This window comes from Hordeum vulgare, chromosome 7H (genome assembly GCF_904849725.1).
Source record: "Hordeum vulgare subsp. vulgare chromosome 7H, MorexV3_pseudomolecules_assembly, whole genome shotgun sequence".
NCBI classification, from domain to species: Eukaryota; Viridiplantae; Streptophyta; class Magnoliopsida; order Poales; family Poaceae; genus Hordeum; species Hordeum vulgare.
The window spans coordinates 519060816-519081619 of NC_058524.1; the positions used below are offsets into that span (position 1 = coordinate 519060816).

Sequence of the window (20804 nt, forward strand, 5' to 3'; positions counted from 1 at the left end):
AAAAAACAACGCAAGCAAGTCTCCGTCAACGTGTCAATTTCTGGCGCTGTTGTTTGAGAAGTAGCACCCCCGTGTAGCTCATGTGTGGAGAGCTCTTGGGTTGGCCCCTGAACCAAATTGACGTTCTGCTTGGAGATGCCCCCCCCCACTGCCCATGCCCCAGCGCCACTAGAAGACAGTGCGGCTTCTTCTACTATGGACGATTTGGAACCACCGCCACAACGTTGTCTTTCGTGGAAAGCATCCGAGGATTGACCATGCGATCGCAGCTGCTATTGAGACCCTGAAGTTTTGGTCTTTCCATGCAAAACCAGACGACGGAGAGGGGGCTCGTCTCGAGGGGTCCCTTCATCTCCACACTTAGGCCTTATTCGGCACAAGCTTGTTTCTAGCTACCAAGGGGTTGGCGATTGTATGGGATTTGGTGATCCCCTTGCCTTCACCCAATCCCTTCAAATCCCCCACATCCCCTTCCATCAAAATTCCCCACATTCCCTCCCATCCAAATCCCTACATTTTCTTGCACATACAAATATTGTTTCACAGGTTGGGATTGCCTTTGTACTATAGGATAATCAAAATAAAAATGTGATCTTTGTAGATCATCACAGCAACAAAATAATTCTGCATGTCTTGGAATCAATATCTTACCATAACAATACTTTATCACGGCAATAACATAATTTTGGGACAAAGATTATTGGATAACAAAATAATTCTGCACGTCTTGGAGTCAATATCTTATCATAACAACACTTTATCACAGCCATAACATAACATAATTATGGGACAAAGATTATGTTTTTGCAGACCAAGCAAGGCTGAGAATTATTACAAACCAAAAAAGTATAAGAATAATTTTGTAATGGAGGTGAATTGTTCTTTCGATGTCATGATCATCTAGAATCTGAGTGGCCAAAACTATCCAACCTTGCTTCCTCGGGTGCTTGAGAACCTGATGAAACAAAAAAGAGATGAACATGCTTTTTTATACTTGAAACAACAATCAAGAAAGCGTGTTAATATGAGGCTATGCTTGGTAAGAAAATCTATCACAAAATAATTGTTCGTGAACTGTACAAGAGCGACAAATTTTGGAACAAAATATTACTATGCAATTTTCTGTTGATTTCTTGCATATAAAAATCATGCTAAAAGAAACAAGCATGTAACATAAAGAGAATTCAATATCAAAAATAGCTTCTATGTTCCAGCACATATTACATATAAGAGAAAGTCATCTAGAAATAAACAATTATCTGAGATATAACATATGGATGACAAGATACATGTTTATAGTCATCTAAAAATATAGTTCATATGGATGCATATTACATATTACATATTCACTGGATATGACAAGAAACAACTATGTGAGATATATTCAAGAGAAGTTTTAGAGAAGTTTATTAGATATGGATGCATCTAGTCATCTAGAGAAGTTGAATTCGGCACACATACAAGGCAGAAAAGGGGGCAGAAGCATTATAGTCAACACTTGAGAGATCAAATCTTGAACATACCTCATGGGGACATATGGCTCCAAAGCCACAACAACAGTATCTTTATCATCATCAGCGGGATTGATGAAAATCTCACGGTTTGCGGCATCCTTGAAGAAGTTGAATGTTTTGATCTTCTCGATGTAGGTGACATCCGCCATTGTTCTCAACACATCCATGCACTTGGTGATAGAGAAGTCATGTAATTTTGTTGCCTCTGCCTTTTCATTGGACAAGTATGCAGCTTCATCATCTGCTTGCCTTTTATTCAACTCTATATACTTCTCTAATGCTCCAGCAATCACATCTCCACTGTTCTTGGGCTTCTCCTTCTTGGGCTTCTTTTGGGGCGTCTTTCCTGAACCATCCATTATACGTCCCACTTGTTCACTTGGATTGACATCCTCCTTCCTATGTGCAGCATCCATTTGATCCAGAATTTGCAAGTAATCTTCATCATGTTGCACTTGATTCATCATCTCCAAGTCATCACTTTCTTTTACTTCCTCAACCTCTCTTTCATATTCAAAGTCTTTGTCAATTTGTGATGGTTGTGCAATGGATGTGAAATTATAGGCACCCTCAGTTGTATGTCCTGCAAAATGCATGCAAGCAACCAAGCAATAGGTAGAATTAAGAGTTAAGAGGAAGCAACAAAAGTTTGTAAACTTACCATCATAGAGTTCTCCTAGCGAGTCAAAGAGAGGAAAAGATTTATTCTTGAATTTCTCGATACTTGGATATGACTACAAAGAACCAAAGTAATAGATGAGTATTAGCATGCTATAAAATTGTAACCACATCGAAGGGTGGAAATAAAGAACTTACAATCATCAGATTGTCCCAAAGGTCGGTGTGAGCTTCTATCATACATCTTTTGTCATCCCAGCTAACACTGCTTTGCTTTCGAGCTTCTTTTAACATCATGTATTCTCTTTTGAGGTCCTTCTCCTTATCTTGAATTTCAAGCTTCGAGAACTTCACATGTTTGTGTTTTGCATGGAATTGCGTCACCATCAAGTTCCAAGTTTCCTTGCTCCATCTATTTTGCCCTCGGTGGTAAGGAGTATCGTGCTCCATAAGTATCTCCACCAAACCTTTTTCAAGTCCTAAACTCCATTGTGCTTTTTTTTCACAACTACACAAGCCAATTAAAGCACAAGGCTAAGAATGATGTTTGGAGAATTCAGATTCAGATCAAATGGCTGTGCATAAAAATACTTGTGACATGAAGAAATAGTAGTGACAAAAAGATCATCCAACAAGATAGCTAATTTGTTTAGACAAAACAAATTAACACACAAACCGAATACAATTAATTAGTTGAATTAGAAAGAGTTAATTACATCCACCCACTTACAAAGAGTTAGTTATGTGGGAAATCGTTCCACATTTGCATTGCAATTTCATCTTGCAAAGCATTGCCTTGGGTGTTGTTCCCTTGGTAGTCATCATTGTCATTGGGTACATTGACAAAGTTAGCCACAGGTATGTTATCTAGTTGGTTGTCAAGACATTCCTCATCACGAGCATGCAATTTGATGATGTACAGGAAGAATGCTAACTTCTCCTCCACCTTGAGTCCATGTAAAGGTTCGAGCTATGCCTTTGTTTTTTTTTACCCTGTCCTCTACTGTCCATTAAGTATGAGTGCAATAAGGGAAGAATGAAAAGGACCATCTCATCATCATCTTCATCTCTTTTCTTCCTAATACGATCTAGACCCCGTGACTTCATTTCAAAACTAGTAGCGAAGCAATCAAGAAACAATGACAAAAATTAGAGAGCTAACAAGAAACTAATAAATACAAGGCATACCAAACCTTGACGTCTTAACAGGATCCCACGAAGGTGGCGACTTGTCCACTCCCACTATAAACCAAGGCTCGGGTACCTATAAGAACAAATTAGAAAGACCCATCAGCACACAGACCATCGTATAAGCATAAGTATACAACATAAAGATAAAGATGATACAAAACAAAAAAGATGCCACTCATTAGTAAGCGAGGTAGTCAACCTACCATTCAGCATGTTACAGTACTCACACTAGTTGGTAAGATATAAACCACGTCCACATCAGGAGAAAAACTCATCTATTTGTACACATAAATTTTGTAAACGAAAGCACAATCTGATATATCAGCAACCATCAATCGCCAATGGTAGCTAGCTCCATTGTTTATATGTTCGATACAAACGTATTCTTGCTATGAGAAGAAACATCAAAAATTAAGATGAGAATGCCCAGAGTTAGAAGCTTAACCTGAATTATTTTGAAACAAAATAAATGTGAAATTAGACAACCAAGATCATATCCAAAGGAGAGTCTCCATTCACGAGTCAGGAGTGGCCAAAGCTGGCTGCTTCTCATGTCCTTCCATTTGTGCAAGATTTACACTTGTTTATATATAGTGACTCTACACAAAATAGAAGATGCACTTGTTTATGTGGAGAATTAATGTAAAGTTCTTTTCAGAATTCGACACGCGGATTAAAGATTCATGCGCACTTGTCCAACCAGGCTGGCTCCTTCCCATTAAAAACATAACAAAAATAACCAATTTATTGTACAAGTAAGTATGAGCAAGTCGACGAACGTTTCATGCGATCTTAGTGTTAAGATACATTGCATAGAGCTACCATCTCTCAACCTAGATGACATATTCACATTTTACTCAAAATTAAACAAAGGAAGGCATCACCTCTCTAATCAAACAGGTAAGTACATCTTAGAATATTAGCTGCAGAGCAATGCTAGCCCCAAGCAAGCATATTAGCAAGAGAAATTTAGCACCAAGCAACCGTACAACCTACAATTTCACATCGAGTGCACAACTATCTTGGACTACAAGTTGCAGACCTAATCTTGTAATCTTGTAAGTTTTCCAGTAAATAAATTACATCTTCACAGAACCAACTAATAAGAAGAACTCCGTCCAAGCTAGCACGCCAATGGATGGAGCAACAGGTGAAACCCTAGAAAAAGGGGAGGAGAGGAGAGGGATGAGATGGAACCAGTCCTTACCGACAAATACGCCAGGTTACTAGAAGGATATGGAGTTCTGGACGTCGGAGGCGGCAGGAGCTAAGGAGGCAGGGCCGACGGATTGTCTTGCTCGGCTTGGACGGAGTCGACGAAGAGCGAACGGTAGAGGGGGCGGACGGCGGATGGCAGACGGCAGAGGGGGCGAAGGGCGGACGGCGGACGACGGACGACGGATGGAGCGGAGGGAAGACGGCGGACGGCGGAAGGCGGACGACGGAGGATGCGGCGCCATCGGGGGAGGATTTTCGCGAGGGGAGGCTTGCCTCTGCTCTCACACAGGTATCCAGGGTTTCGGCATGTAATTCTGGGGATGGGACGGTCCAATAGCGGTGTACAGAATGGGTCGTGAGGAATTTCAGGGATTTTTATACGAGGTCGATAAAATACTCTTTAAAACCCGTGTATCTCGGGTTTGATGAGATGAAAGAATAAACGGGGCGCTTTGCCCGTGAGTGGTTTCCTCAAAAAAAAGAGTTGACAAGCCTAAAGGAATTTTGTCACATTTTTTGAGTCTATGTGATGTGAGACTCTAGTGTGACTTAAACCAAACACACACCAAAGTTAATCAAATTTGTTTAACCTTAGATGTGATAACCTTTGACAAATCTAATCTCAAACCAAACCGTCCGTGTTTTCGGACCCCCCTCCCCCAGCCGTGGGCCCTACGCGGTCGCCCGGGGCCTTCAGCCTAGGCCTAGAGCCGGCTATCCCTCCTGTCGACTTACCAAATTAAGTGTAGATCACATCATGTCATCACGAGTATTTATGCGCCGCCAGTGTCATACTGCCGTTAGCCGTCGCTGTGAGCCGATGGTAGCAGCATCCGCCTTGAAGCCAAAATTGTATATGAAGACTTCCAGTGGTAGTCTCTTCGCGCACTGCTATGCATATGATTTAACCCGAAAGTGACCTGTCACCAAGGAATGATTAATATGTGGAAAATCATCTTTTCATTCTTTCTCTAAGGTGCATTCAGTTCATTGCAGTGAAGCAAATTCTTCCTAGTTTTTTTTTCTTCAACTTGTAAACAAAATTGACGGTCAACTCCACTCCATCATTAAGATGGATTCAGGTCAAAGGTGAATATCTTCACTGCAATCTGCAGCAAGCAGAAAACACGAAGAAATTAATTTCTGATCTATTTCTATATATCCACTGGAGGACCATCCAACTTGAACTTAAAGGGCAGTTTTTTTTTTTAGAAAATAAGGATTTCTTTCGGCCTCTGCATCAATACGATGCATGCAGCTACTTTATTAATGAAAATTAATAAAAAAAACCAGCGGTTCCGAACAAGCTCACAATAATAAAAAGTCTACAAAAAACTTGAAGGACAGCTAGCACATATATATCTTTACCTAATAATAAAGAGGCTATCGTTTCAGTCGGAAAACCCTCGTCGACGTTTTGAAAAAAAGACCCTCCTATTTGATGGTAATTCAGCCCGCAGTCCTCATCATAATTCAGCCCCGAACCAGTACAGAGAATAGGGAAAAAATAGCGCTACGGTTGCTTAGGATTTTTCGGAGAGATCGGGGCTGCTTCATTAATCAGAGAGAAACTGGATCAGTACATGGGAGTTGGGACTCGTGTGCTATGTTCGACCTGGAGATGTGTATTAGTAGGTTCCAGCAACTGTATTGTACTCTTCGGTTGGGCTTAGTTTTTACTGTAACACATCAGAATCAATACAACTATGGTGCACTCCTTTCCAAGAGCTATAGCAGTATGGAAGTAGAGATGATTTTTCATGGCTACGCAATAGGAATTGATCTCGGTTCATTCATAAATCATAATTAGTGTAGTTCAAGCAGACTGTTTGCTGATGACTATAGGCCATTGTAATTTGCCTGATTAAATCAAGACTTTGATTAGTAAATAAAATGACAACTTATATGTAGATAACTTTTATTAACTTTACTTTTATTTTTTGTAGGTCAATGCAATCATTTGTCATTGCATACTTTATAAAGTTTTTGTAAATTTGTATCAGTTGCAAAGTTTTTGTTTATCTTTATGTCTATGATGATCACCCACTTCAAAGAATCCCCACTTTAATCTGAAATAAAAGGAGAAGACCAAAACCATGATTTTATTCAATGATGGTTGGTTTAGTAGGTATGACCTAATAAAATGTACCGAGCTCTCCTCGTGTTCATCTCCAACCTTTGAAACTAAATTTTCCAATTTAGAAATCCATCCTTTATATCCGAGTTCATAAATTTATTCAATAATGGTTTAATTGATAGGTCCAATCTAATCAAGGATATCCAACTCTCCTCGCCGTGTTCCTCTCCAACCATTGAGCCAAAGTTTCAAAGTTCCGACCTAGCATCAGTACATCATGTAAATTCCCAGTACATGATGATTTTATCTCACGGTGGTTAGTTTAGGAAAGGAGTTGTACCCTGTTGTTTGAAGCAGATCAGGTGGCCGCCTCTCTGTCTGCAATGCTACCACGAGAAATATATTGGTGGTCTGGCGCTGCATTCATTGACTGCCTCGACACCATTCAATTTGCTCACTTGCCCACTCAAAGGCAAGTATCTTTGCATCCTTCAACTATCTGTTCTACATCAACTACTCATACAATTTATCTCCAATATCACAGTCCAAATCGTTGGTGTATTGTTCGTACTTCTATCATGCTAGATATTGTTGCAATATCATTCAAGTATCATGTTTACCCCGTTCCAACGCACGGGCATATGTCCTAGTATATAACAAAGAGGCTATCGTTTCTGTCGGAAAACCGTCGTCGACGTTTTGCAAAAAAGACCCTCCTATTTGATGGTAATTCAGCCCGCAGTCCTCATCATAAGTCAGCCCCGAACCAGTACATAGAATAGGGAAAAAAATAGCGCCCCACACGACCCTGCCTCCTCGATCCCACTGCCACCTCCTGCCCCGCGACGCCCGCCCCACACCGCGTCCCTCCCCCAAACAACGGCGATGATGGAGGGCTCCGCCGAGCACCTCACCGACGGATACGCCGGCTCCCGGTCCAGCCCCTCCCCCGTGTCGGGTCGTGCATCGGCTTGGAGGCCCCTTCGGGCTGCCACCGGAGCAGGACTCCTATGCGACCGTGCGGGTTGGGGACCGAGCGGCAGCCGACACGGCTTCGCGCTAGCGAGGCGCGTCGTTCCTGATCGCTCGTTCCCGAGTGGAATGGAAGCAGCCGACAGCGTTGGAGATCCGTCGCGGGGGCTTGGAGCTCCGGCGAACGACAACGTCGCGTGAGGAGGGTGGCTTAGCAGATCCGGCGAGTGGCGGGGCTGCAGCTCCTGCAACTTTGAATAAGATACCGAGACGCATCCTCCGTCGTGTATCCTCTGTCGCCCCATCCTCCATGCACCACGGCCAGGCTCCTCTCTGTCGTGCCCTTCTCCCTACGTCGTTCGAGATCTCCGCGCGCGGTTCGCCGCCGCCGAGGCCCACGGCGCCGCACTCCTAGCCTGCGCCAGCCGGCTCGAACGCGTGCTGCCACGGTCTACGGTTCGGAGGAAGAGGAGGACGCACGGGGGCGAGCCGCCACACCACCTATGCGGCCTTCCCGCGTCCCCAAGTGGATGCATGTGTTGTAGATGCCTGGGAAGAGGATGGGTGGAGGAGTAAGGCTGCATCTTGCACTCGTGGAGATGGGTGGGTGAGGAAGGAGAACATGTAAATTCAGAATTCTTCAGAGAGATTAGGGATGCTTGATTTATCAGAGAAGAACTGGATTGATGGACTGATGTGCTACGGTTGCTTAGGATTTTTCGGAGAGATCGGGGCTGCTTTATTAATCAGAGAGAAACTGGATCAGTACATGGGAGTTGGGACTCGTGTGCTATGTTCGACCTGGAGATGTGTATTAGCAGGCTCCAACAACTGTATTGTACTCTTCGGTTGGGCTTAGTTTTTGCTGTAACACATCAGAATCAATACAACTATGGTGCACTCCTTTCCAAGAGCTATAGCAGTATGAAAGTAGAGATGGTTTTTCATGGCTGCGCAATAGGAATTGATCTCGGTTCATTCATAAATCATAATTAATCATAATTAGTGTAGTTCAAGCAGACTGTTTGCTGATGACTATAGGCCATTGTAATTTGCCTGATTAAATCAAGACTTTGATTAGTAAATAAAATGACAACTTATATGTAGATAACTTTTATTAACTTTACTTTTATTTTTTGTAGGTCCATGCAGTCATTTGTCATTGCATACTTTATAAAGTTTTTGTAAATTTGTATCAGTTGCAAAGTTTTTGTTTATCTTTATGTCTATGATGATCACCCACTCTAAAGAATCCCCACGTTAATCTGAAATAAAAGGAGAAGACCAAAACCATGATTTTATTCAATGATGGTTGGTTTAGTAGGTATGACCTAATAAAATGTACCGAGCTCTCCTCGTGTTCATCTCCAACCTTTGAAACTAAATTTTCCAATTTAGAAATCCAGCCTTTATATTCGAGTTCATAATTTTATTCAATAATGGTTTAATTGATAGGTACAATCTAATCAAGGATATCCAACTCTCCTCGCCGTGTTCCTCTCCAACCATTGAGCCAAAGTTTCAAAGTTCCGACCTAGCATCAATCCATCATGTAAATTCCCAATACATGATTTTATCTCACGGTGGTTAATTTAGAAAAGGAGTTGTACCCTGTTGTTTGAAGCAGATCAGGTGGCCGCTTCTCTGTCTGCAATGCTACCATGAGAAATATATTGGTGGTCTGACGCTGCATTCATTCACTGCCTCGGCACCATTCAATTTGTTCACTTGCCCACTCAAAGGCAAGTATCTTTGCATCCTTCAACTATCTGTTCTACATCAATTACTCATACAATTTATCTCCAATATCACAGTCCAAATCGTTGGTGTATTGTCTATACTTCTATCATGCTAGATATTGTTGCAATATCATTCAAGTATCATGTTTACCCCGTTGCAACGCACGGGCATATGTCATAGTATATATATATATATGTGATCTGAAATCCACTTCCACGTACTGCGACGTCGCAGCTTCCTAATAAGGACCAAAACATTAAGGGCACACTCCATGAAATAGCAGGAGAGTAGGTGGCAAGCGCCGAATACAATTTAATCCGGTTGGAACGACACCCGTTTAGTGATGATAGTGGTATGTCATCCTTTCTCACACGAAAGCTACGACCGATCTGCAGACGTAACCTGCACCGAACGGTCGATGTACATGGCCTCTTCGTCAAGTCCAGCTCTAACTAGGCAAGTAGCAGCCATCACATGCACGTAATTAACTTGAGTTCTAATTACTTATGCATTTCTCTAACCTCAAACCGTATAACGTATGCATGCTAGCTAGTATAAGAAAGGTTAAGTACACAAGTAATCCATGGATTCAACACGTGCACTAGCCGTGAGGCCAGGCTAAGAGATCGCCATGGCACTGAGCTGGATGGATGAACCGATGGAGGCATTGATGGCGGGTGGTGGCTAACTACCCTCGACCCGTGGCTAGGTCACACGGTCCATGCGCACCGGCAACTCAACGGTAGGTGATGCGGGCTTGTGTATTTATACCTGCAGGTTCAGTGTCCAAAGGCACACACTGACTCAAGTACCACTGCTACCACCACAATACTCTTTGTCTCTACTATTTTCAGGAGTTCTTCGGAAGGATGGGCTCCAAGGTGCTTCTGGTCACCCTTCTCTTGATGGGCATAGCCTCTCAGAGCTATGCCACCAGGAGCCTTGACGGAAACCACTTGGCTGATCAGAAGTGTACGTATTAGTTCTAGACTAGATCTCACAGCAGTCCCTTATTGCTTACCCTGTTGCATATTTATTTACTACTACCACGTACTTTTGCTGATCACGAGTCACGCTGTGTATCTCACTGACGGTCTCAACATACAGACGGTGGCGGCGGCTACGGAGGTGGCGGTGGTGGCTCCGGAGGCGGTGGGGGCTACGGAGGAGGTGGCAGCGGCGGCGGGGGTGGCTACGGAGGAGGAGGCGGCGGCGGTGGCTACGGAGGAGGAGGCGGCGGTTACACACCGACGCCAACACCGTCGACGCCCAGCCACAGCGGATCCTGCGAGTAAGGCAAACGTGCCATGAATTAATCTGCTAAACATCAATCCACAGATCACAGATTCACACAGATCACAGATTCAAAGCTGAAAAAACAAACTGTTGTAACTGTAATTAACTCTGCATCTTCACGTATGTGCGCAGCTACTGGAAGGGCCACCCGGGGAAGATCATCGACTGCATCGGCAGCCTGGGGAGCATCCTGGGCTCATTCGGCGAGGTGTGCCACGCCTTCTTCGGCAGCAAGGTCCACACCCTGCAGGACGCGCTGTGCAACACCCGGACCGACTGCTACGGGGACCTGCTGCGCGAGGGCGCCGCCGCCTACATCAACGCCATCGCCGCCAAGAAGGAGAAGTTCGCCTACACCGCCTACCAGGTCAAGGAGTGCGTCGCCGTCGGGCTCACCTCCGAGATCGCCGCCGCCGCACAGGCCGCCATGTTGAAGAAGGCCAACTACGCCTGCCACTACTAAGGCTAGGCTTACCGGCCGGCCCAGCTGGTAGTCGTCTCGATCGTCGGTGGCTAAATAAGTCCATCCATGCACGTGTCGTCGTGCATGTTTTCATGCAGTTCCCCGGATGCGCGCGCGCGTGTCCTCCGCTATGCCTTTATGTGTTTGTTTGCCGCTTGATGATGCATGTCATGCCGGCTCGTCTACGTAGTGATGCTTTGCTTTGCTTTTCTTATCCTCGCTGGTGATGTAAGAATAATTTGATTTGATAAATTATTAGTGAAAGATATATGCATGATCGTTACCTTTGTTCAGTTTTCCTTTGTCTTTGGTTTCTGTTTTTGCGGGGAACCTTTGTTCAGTTATAAAAGACGTCAGAGGATCTTATTCACTAGGAAGTATCCACATCAGACTATATAACCATGCAACACTTGATCGAGTTGGGTGGCACCATCGCCATTGAGATACTTATTACTTTGAGATGAAGATAGTACTCCCTCCGTTCCAAAATAAATGATTCAACTATGTACTTCCTCCGTCACGGTTTAGAAAACACAGTTAAACTTGCGTGCGTTTTTAAAATAGACAAGGTCTAAAACGCAAAATCAATTACTTTTATTAATTAGTACTAGTACTACTCATGCATGCGTCCTCTCAATTTGCTACTCAAGAAGTAGTACTACTATTTTCTCAGTTGATTAGACGCATTAGCATCTACACCTACTACATCTCACAACCAATCGGTGACTACCTTGATCCTAGAGATTTTTCAAGCGTGCCTTCTAAACCGTGACGGAGGGAATATTAATTTTAACACAAAGTTAAGTTACTTTTGAGTCATTTATTTTAAGACGGATGGAGTATTTATTATGTTGAGTTTAATACTTTCCATTCTAGACTAGATCGCCTACTTACTCTTCTTTTTTTTAGGTGAAGCCTACTTCTTTCTTGAGATACAGGCACATGCTATATAAAAACTAAATGCCTATAAGCTAACATAAAAAGGGAGAGCTACTTCCTGTGGTCTTGAAAAGTTGGCGTTTTAGACAATGAAACATTTTCAAAATATGACTTTGGCTCTTCTTATAGTGCATATGCATTAACTTTCCTGGAATCAAGGGAATATCGCTTGAATTTTTTTGAGTCAATATCGATTGATAATTGATGGCTAGATGAATGTGTGTTTCCTATTTGTCGCTCGCTGTGGCGATTTGTCGACCAATCACACAGGAAAGGAGCGACCGGGCAGGACATAGGCCTGACCATTAGTTATATTCTAGAAGGTTCTGGTCCAGTTCAATCCAGTTTTGTTGTTTTTGTTTTCTTCGGGTTTTCTATTCTCCTTTTTTACGTTTTCAAAATTTATTCAGAATTTCAAAAGATCTTCAAGTTTCAAACTTTGTTCACAAATTCAAAAAAGAATCATTTTCAAAAACAAATTGGTAATTTTAATAAATGTGTTTTCAAAATAGTTCGAAATTTCAACAATTGATCTATTTTTAGAAAAAGTTCAGGATTAAAAAAATATTGAAGTTTTAAAAAATGTTTGGAATTAAAAAAAACACAAAATTCAAAAAACGTTTGAAAAAGTTGTGTGCTCCGAGTAGTCACTAACTCTCAATCCAGTGCCTAGAGGTTCCATTCACCTGCTAGAGGTACTGTGTTTGATCCCTTGCCTCAGGCATTGCTTTTTTTCTTTGGATTTTTACGTCGTGCTGTTTCATTGCCTGTAAATGGACCAGCCAAGTCTGTGCACCCATGTGCATAGGGTAGTTATAAAACGCAGCGCCTGTCTAATAGAAGCTTCCAGATGAATGGGTACAACAGCCATGCGCTCAAAATCCAAGATCACTTTAGGCCCATAAATTTCCTTCCACTACTCCCCACCGGCACAATAGAACGACGAAATCACTAGTTACCGAGTACAACTTCGAACGATTACTCCTACCTTCATAGGTTGCGACAAGTGACGCACTGCATGCGTGTCACTTGTCGCAACCTGAAAGTTTTTCCTTTTTTCGTAGATCCGTATTTTCAAAACGTTTTATCTCCTAAACCGTACGTCCAAATTTCAAACCATTTTTACCGTTTGCTTTCCCGCGTCGAGATCTTCAAAACTAGATTTCATGTTGATAGGTTTTGTCGAACTTTATTCACGAAAAAAATGGAAGAAAAAAACTGGACGAAAAAACCGTGCTTCATGTGATAGAAAAAAAACAGAAAACACATTTTTTTTCCTTTCCAAGAGGCACGGGTCGTGCCTCTTGTGTAGGGAAACCCGTGCCTCTCGCGAAAAAAAGAGAGCAGAAAACACGTTTTTTTTTCTTTCGGGAGAGGCACGGGCGTGCCTTTCGCGAAAGCAAAAGCGTGTCTCTCGCGAAAAAATAGAAAACACGTTTTTTCCCTTTCGGGAGAGCCAAGGGCGTGCCTCTCGCGAAGGCAAAACTGTGCCTCTCGCAAAAAAACCAGAAAACGCGTTTTTTTCTTCTTTGTGAGGGGCACGGGTGCCTCTCACTAAGGCAAAACCGTGCCTTTCGCAGAAGCAAAACCATGCCTCTCTCGCAGAAGCAAAACCGTGCCTCTCGCAGAAGGAAAACCGTGCCTCTCGTAAAAAAACAGAAAACATGTTTTTTTCGTAAAAATCAGAAAATGCAGCTTTTTCATAAAAATTTTTGGAAAAGTTATGAAAGACCAGTGAAAAACCGAAACACCAAAAAATCCGAAGAAAAACCAACTTAAAAAACAGAAAACACGTGCGAAAAAAATACGAAGGGAATGTTCATAGCGCATGGCGGCGACGGAGAACACGTCAAGTGGCGGCGTGCAAGAGTGATCGATGTCAGGCTACCGAAGGAGTGCTTGCTAACTAGTTGCTCTCATAGATCGAGCTCCTCAATGAAAAACCATAGTCGCCACATTTTGCGATGAATTGAGAAGGCTCCGCACACCCCCATGATACGATTTTGGCGGTCCCAGTTGAAGTTACCACCGGTTTCAAAAATGTTTTAGGAGGTTTCCTAAACTTATTTTTTATTTTTAACTTTTTTCATTTTTCTTTTTCTTTTTCTGTTTCTTATTTTTCCCACTTTTTAAAGATTATTTTATTTTGTTAAAACTAAGTTCATGTTCAAAAAATGTTCTCAAAATTCTAAAATTATAAATTACAAATGATTGCGATTTTTTAGAATAATAATAAATTTAAAAAATATTCGAAATTTATAAAAATTGATCGCTATATTACCGAAATTTTCAGAATTTCTAAAAAAATGTTCTTGTTTTGCAAAGAAAAGTTACTATTTTCATTTTCATTTAATTACTTTCCTTTTAATTTTTTACATTTCATATTCCTTTTGTCTGAAATTTTATATCAAAAAATTGAATTCCAAACATATTCTCATATTCAAAATTTTGTTCATAGTTTATATAAAAATATTCGACCTTAAAAAAAATCAGGTATTGTAAAAATTGTTCTTGCTTTCAAAATGTACTCATATTTTTAAAAATGTTTTCTGTTTCAGAAATAGTTCTCGTACTCAAAAAACTGCATGATTTTTCAAAAAACAAATCTCGTATTCAAAATTTGTTCTGTTTCTTTTTTACCTTTTTTATTTACATATTTCATTTTTTATTTTTTAATAATTCTTTTTATTCTGATATTTTTTGTTTCTATCTTTTTCATATATCAAAAATTGTTTGAAAATTTAAAATAATTAAAAATGTCAAAAATCCATTTTAATAAAAACATTCACAGAATAGAAAATAAGATTAATTTCTAAAACCTTCGAATATTTGAAAAAAGTGTTCTCCTTTCAAAAAATGTTCTTGTTTTAAAACTTTTCTCATAAATTTAAGTTACTTTTTTTGAAAAATACTCACAAAATCGAAATTTTCCGTATTTTGTCAAAACTTTTTCGTGTTTGCCAAAATTTTCTGGAATTTGCAAAAATGTTCCTTTTTCTCAAGATTTGTTCACCATTTCGAAATAATACCAAAAATTGTTTCGAACCTTTTCTGAAGTTCCTGATTTTTTGTTGAAAACATGAACATACCAAAATTTGAATACGAGAATATTTTTAAAAAATTACAGAACATTTTTGAAAACCCGGATTTTTTAAACTTGCGAACAAGAATTTGTAAATATCCTAAATTAGAAAAACGAAAATGAGAACGTTTGTTGAAATTCCTAAATATTTTTTAAAATTTTAAGCAATTTTTTTTAAAAAGAACATGTTATTCTAAAATTCGGAATAAATATATAAAATTTTCAAACAAAAGAAACATGAAAAATAAGAAACGAAAGAGCAAAGAAAGAGTAAAAAATAACAGAAACGGGGAAAAGGCAAAATAGAGTGGGCCAGCCAAGCTCAGCTGCCCCTTGTAAATGTTATTCTAATATTCGGAATAAATATATAAAAGTTGCAAACAAAAGAAACATGAAAAATAAGAAACAAAAGAGCAAAGAAAAAAAATGAAAACATGAAAAAAAACTGAAATGGGGAAAAGGCAAAGTAGAGTGCCTCGCCTTCAGAAATAACCAAAATAGGTCGGCCCAAGAAGCGGTTTTTGATAGATCCTAAACAACGGTTTGCACAACCTTCCGCCTAGTTTTAGGAAGGTTCCTCCTGCTTTTGTATTCTTCTTTTCTATGCATTTCAATATATTACTTTTTTTCCCAATTATATAAGGGGTGTGCTACGCATAAGCCGGCGGATTTTTTGAAAATATCCGCCAGCTCGCGAGCCGTCAGATCTGTTGCATCGAGCGACAGAACAACTTCTTCACTTTTGCAACTTAGGCTGAGTTGCAGTTTTTCTGCAACTACGGTTTTGTTGTAGATTTTTTTACAACAAAGATCTTATTGTAATTTCTTTTTGCAACTGAAGTTTAGTTGCAGATTTTTTTTTTGCAATTGAGATTATGCTGCAGAAGCGTCGCGTTGTTGTACTATCTAATTTTAAGGATTCAGATCCTACAACAGAGCTGTTGTTGCAATGAGAAATTGGCACAACATGCTAGTTGTAAAAACTTTTGATGGTAATCATGAGGCACGTGGTGTGTAAAGAAGAGGGCGGATGCTAGTGTGCAATCCATCGGATGATTTATAACGTTTCCCATTAAATAATATATTCCTTTTCTTTGTTAAATATATTTAAAAAAATTATCATACACAAGTTGCACATTCCTACGTACAGGTTCAACATTTATTTCGAAAATATTAAATTTTAAATTAAAATTCAATCTGAATACAGGTTCCACATTTATAAAGTGGACATTAAATATATTTTTAGTACACAGTGAACGAATTTTAAAAATAAAGTTTGTATTTTTTAACACATTTCTAAAATTTAATAAAAATCATGAATTTCTTTAAATGGCATGGATTTTTAATATGCTATGAATATTTTTCTAAAGTTACGAGACGAATTCTGTTTTAGTTAATGATTTCCCTTCAAACTGCAAGCAAAGAAATTCTTAAACGTACAAACATTTTTAATTGCCATGAAGAATTTTTTAATGGTACCAATGGTATTCCGATATTGTGAATACTTTTTCAAATTTCATGAATAATTTTTTAAAAATGCATGAACATTTCCATAATACATTAATGAAACAATTTCTATATGTGTGATTTTTTTAATGATGCAAATATATTTCTAAATTGTATGATAATTTTTATACTGGACACACAATTATTTGATGTGTCGTGAATGTTTGTTTAAAATACAAGCAGTAAGTTTTATATGCATATATTTCGGAATATAAGTAAGAGTAAAACAGAATTAAAAAAGAATAAAATGCCAGCTCGCTCTAGGTGCTCATTTAGATCGTCTAAAACCACACCCGCGTATTTGTCTCAAACGTCCAGACAAGCCGTCCGGTCATGAAATTTTGATTCAGTCGGATGTCTCAAACGAGCATCAAACGACCGGGTTGACTAATAATGCGTCTTTAATGTATGAATAATTTATGAAGTATTCATGGCATATGTATCTATGTTTACAATAATTTTATAGAGCTTTGATATAGTTTCTATGATTTTATTAAAACTAACACGGACAAAAGTTGTTTTCATCACATTTATCATGGTGATGTTTTGTGTAGAAAATAGAAGTTCTGGAAATCGCACGAAACTTACTAACGACTTTTTCTGGATAATATGAGAAATAACGGAGTGAAGAACCACCGGAGTGGGGGCACCTATGGGCCACAAGCCTACCGTGCGCGCCCACCCCCTAGATCCGCCCTGTTAGATTGTGGGGTCCACGTGGCTCCGGTTGACATGATTCGAACCCTAAAAGTTTCTATCAATCCGAAAAAACGAAAGTTAAGCTAGAACTTCTGCTCCGCCGCCGCAAGCGTGTGTACCAAAGAAAACTCATCCGCAACCCTGTTCTGGCACCCTGTCGAAGGGGGAAATCATCACAGAAGGCCATGTTCTTCATTTTGACGGTATCCATGACGAGGAGGGAGTAGTTCACCCTCACGGTTGAGGGTATGTACCAGTAGCAATGTGTTTGATCTCTCTCGTTTTCTTGACATGTCATGATCTTAATGTATCTTGGGCTTCGTTCATATAGTTGGATCATCTGGTGTTCGTCCCTTGCTATCTTATTGTGATGAATTGAATCTTTCCCTTTGATATTTTGTTATGTCGGATTGAATATTTGATTTGATATCACTTGATGTATGTCTTGCATGTGGATACCCATGGTGACAATGGGGTGTTCTATTGATTCACTTGATATGTGTTTTGATACTCAACTCGCGGATTTCCAAGGTGACTTTGGGGTAATCTATGCATAGGGTTTGTTACACGTTCTTGTCCTACTTTCTCCCAACGAAATCTTGGGGTACTCTTTGAACTTATTTGTGTTGGATTGAATATGATAAATCTGAAATTGTTTGATGCATGTCGAATAATTAACCCACAGATGCTTGAGGTGACTTTAGGGTTGATTGATGTATACCATAGGTGTTATTCTAGTAGAAACTCTTTTACGCCTCCGCCTTAATCATGCACTAATCATGCACGCAAATGTGCACGATTAAGATCAGAGACTCACGGGAAGATATCACAACACACCTTTAGACACAAATAAAAATAATACAAGCTTTATATTACAAGCCAGGGGCCTCGAGGCCTCGAATACATAAGCTCGAATACAATCGAGTCAGCGGAAGCAACAATATATGAGTAGAATCATAAGTAGACAAGTCTACCTTAAGAAGGCTAGCACAAACATCAACATGAATAAAAAAGGCAAGGCCTCCTACCTGGGAGCCTCCTAACTACTCCTAGTCATCGGCAGCCTCCACGTAGCAGTAGGCTACGTCGGGGTAGTAGTAGTAGTCGGTGGGATCAGGTAGCTCCTGGGCTCCATCATCTGATCACGACAATTCTATCAAAGGGGAAAAGGGAAGCAAAGCAACGGCGAGTACTCATAAAAAATACTCGCAAGACTTAGATCAGATATATACTAAGTATATGCATCAGTATCAAAGGAATGGAGCTATATCTTTGAACTGAACTACAGAAATGCCAGAAGAGAGAGAAAATACCTAGCCTATCAAAGACTAGCATCTTCAACATTTTGCAGCATTACAAGAGTAGAGATTAGTATAACATATTTAACCATGTAGTATTAACGCCCAGAGATCCTTCCTCGACTCCCTGCGAGGAAGTGATCCCAGAGCCATCATTTCATTTTAGTGTCACAAGTATCCAATTCTAGCTGTAGTAGATCGGGATACTTTTCGAGCGTCCATTACAGTGGACACGGCTATTTGAATAGATATACTTCCTTGCAGGGTGCACCAAATTACCCAACATGCCCGATTAACTCCAGCCGAACGTACTTTACTAGGTCATGCCCGGCCTTGGCTGATGAGCACGCCGAAGTCCTACCTAGGCTCAACACAAAGGCCAACACACCAGTCTAAATGCTAAGTGCTCACGTGTCTTGGGCCCATCGCCGTTTGCACTCCAGCGCATTACAAGGACGACTAGGATCAGTCCTAGCTACCTCTTAACCCAAAGCAGGTGCCTACGCAGACCACCCGAGCGTGTGCCGCTCACTATGACATCTAAAGAGCTTTTGGGACAATGCATGACGAAAAGTGGCCATACTTATTCCACCGTGGTGGTTAGCGCGAAAAAGGCGAGAGGCCTACTCAGATCACTTATCCAAACCCATTAGTGTCTTGGAAATTCGCAAAAATGATCGGTGATCATGTCATTCCGTCTCGAAGAGCTACAACAAGAATCAAGCCCATCCTTCTCATGGGGCGGTCCGCTTGCCCGGCCGAGCCTCGTAATTATGTCGCGGGTACCCTGTCAGTGTTAAAATTGGCAGATCTCGGGTAGGAGGTCCGAACTATGGATCTTGGATAGATGGGTAACAGGAGAGAAAAGAGATGGTATTTACCCAGGTTCGGGCCCTCTTGATGGAGGTAAAACCCTACATCATGCTCTTGTTTATATTGATGATGGAGTAGCTAGTACAGAGTTGATCTACCTCGAGATCGTATGTTGTGGTCTAAACCCTAGGAATAATGATCTTAACATGTCCTCTGAACTAAAGGCCTCCAATTTATATAGATACCAGGGGTACTAGGGTTACACAATGTTGGTTACATTATGGAGGAAACATGTCGATTACCATGTGTCCGTGGGGTGCACGCCAAATCTCCGGAAGAGCCCGTCTTGGATACATCATTGCCTTATTTATACGGAGTCCCATAATGATAATAGGACGGCCCAGGAATCCAGACCACAGAAATAGATAAGCGGTCCCAGGAACCCTTATTCTCAGACTCCCTCGGTAGCCCCCGAACTGGCCTTCAATGCCGCAGTCTTGATCCATCTTCATGCATTCAAAAAGTCTTTGGCTTGTGAGGCGAGTCCTCTCATCCCTCATGTTTGGCTGACTCCAGTTCGTCTTGCGCTGCATTCTTGACTGTTGAAACATCGGAGGGCCCATATAGTTAATGTTCCTTCTGTGGGATTAATCATACCCCTCGATTCACGTGCGCCAATAAGAGTGGGCGCTTCTAATAATCTTTTCATAAAAACTCCTTCATGCAAAATGTCAAAATCAACTCATTACATAAGCCATGCGCGCTTCCAGCAACACATCCTATCCCCCTACCGTGGAGAAGAACACCAGAAAACCAGAGGCATGGCGAGTGCTCTAGGATCCTCCTCACGCCCTCATGGCCCTCTCCCAGGTGACTAGGCAAGTTGTTCTATCTCATGTCTTTGTCTGTGCGAATTGGAGGTGCAAGGGTATCTCCCTTCTCAAATCTGGTGCCTTCCCATTCCAGAATAACTTCCGCAAACGGCGAAGCTTTCACGGAGAAATTCCCTACCCCCGCAAGGAGGAGACGGTATGTTTCACCTCCTTCCTCTTACAAGGTTTAGGCTTCCCAGTTCACCCCTTTTTAAGGGGTTTATTGGAAGTTTACGGGATTCAACTCCACCACCTCACACCTAGGTCCATTCTTCACATCTCGAGTTTTGTTGCCCTTTGCGAGATGTTTATACGATGTGAGGCCCATTTTGACCTATGTAGGAAGATTTTCTGCCTCGTCCCCCGAACTGATAGAGGGACAATTTGCGAAGTAGGCGGAGCCGAAGTATGGTGCATAGCAGGGACTGGATATCTGGTAGGGACCCCCAAGGAAGCCTTAGAAGAGTGGACATCAGAATGGTTCTATATTGATGATGTTCCTTTAT

The 20804-nt window shown here is 41.0% G+C and overlaps 2 protein-coding genes across 2 annotated transcripts; one reads left to right on the forward strand and one right to left on the reverse strand.

The window, feature by feature from the left end:
* Positions 1-791: 791 nt before the first annotated feature.
* LOC123412011 lies at positions 792-4875 on the reverse strand. The gene is made up of 5 exons (XM_045104965.1): positions 4531-4875; positions 3321-3396; positions 2331-2640; positions 1524-2248; positions 792-955 (listed from the first exon to the last, which is right to left on the reverse strand). Exons 3-5 carry the CDS (start codon positions 2580-2582, stop codon positions 922-924), a joined length of 1011 nt encoding a protein of 336 aa, XP_044960900.1. The 5' UTR covers positions 2583-2640; positions 3321-3396; positions 4531-4875; the 3' UTR covers positions 792-921.
* Positions 4876-10115: 5240 nt separating this feature from the next.
* Positions 10116-11382, forward strand: LOC123408888 (keratin, type I cytoskeletal 10-like). Its single transcript, XM_045101919.1, has 3 exons — positions 10116-10302; positions 10438-10621; positions 10759-11382. Exons 1-3 carry the CDS (start codon positions 10200-10202, stop codon positions 11087-11089), a joined length of 618 nt encoding a protein of 205 aa, XP_044957854.1. The 5' UTR covers positions 10116-10199; the 3' UTR covers positions 11090-11382.
* The last annotated feature ends 9422 nt before the right edge of the window (positions 11383-20804 follow it).

Bases quoted from the DNA above. Each gene is read 5' to 3' on its own strand.
- LOC123412011 (XM_045104965.1), bottom strand. From the start codon at position 2,582: ATGGAGCACGATACTCCTTACCACCGAGGGCAAAATAGATGGAGCAAG. The intron at 2,249-2,330 runs GTAAGTTCTTTA...GGTTCTTTGTAG, and splicing joins TTTGGGACAATCTGATGATT to TCATATCCAAGTATCGAGAA. The intron at 956-1,523 runs GTATGTTCAAGA...TTGTTTCATCAG, and splicing joins GAGCCATATGTCCCCATGAG to GTTCTCAAGCACCCGAGGAA.
- LOC123408888 (XM_045101919.1), top strand. From the start codon at position 10,200: ATGGGCTCCAAGGTGCTTCTGGTCACCCTTCTCTTGATGGGCATAGCC. The intron at 10,303-10,437 runs GTACGTATTAGT...CTCAACATACAG, and splicing joins CCACTTGGCTGATCAGAAGT to ACGGTGGCGGCGGCTACGGA. The intron at 10,622-10,758 runs GTAAGGCAAACG...GTATGTGCGCAG, and splicing joins AGCCACAGCGGATCCTGCGA to CTACTGGAAGGGCCACCCGG.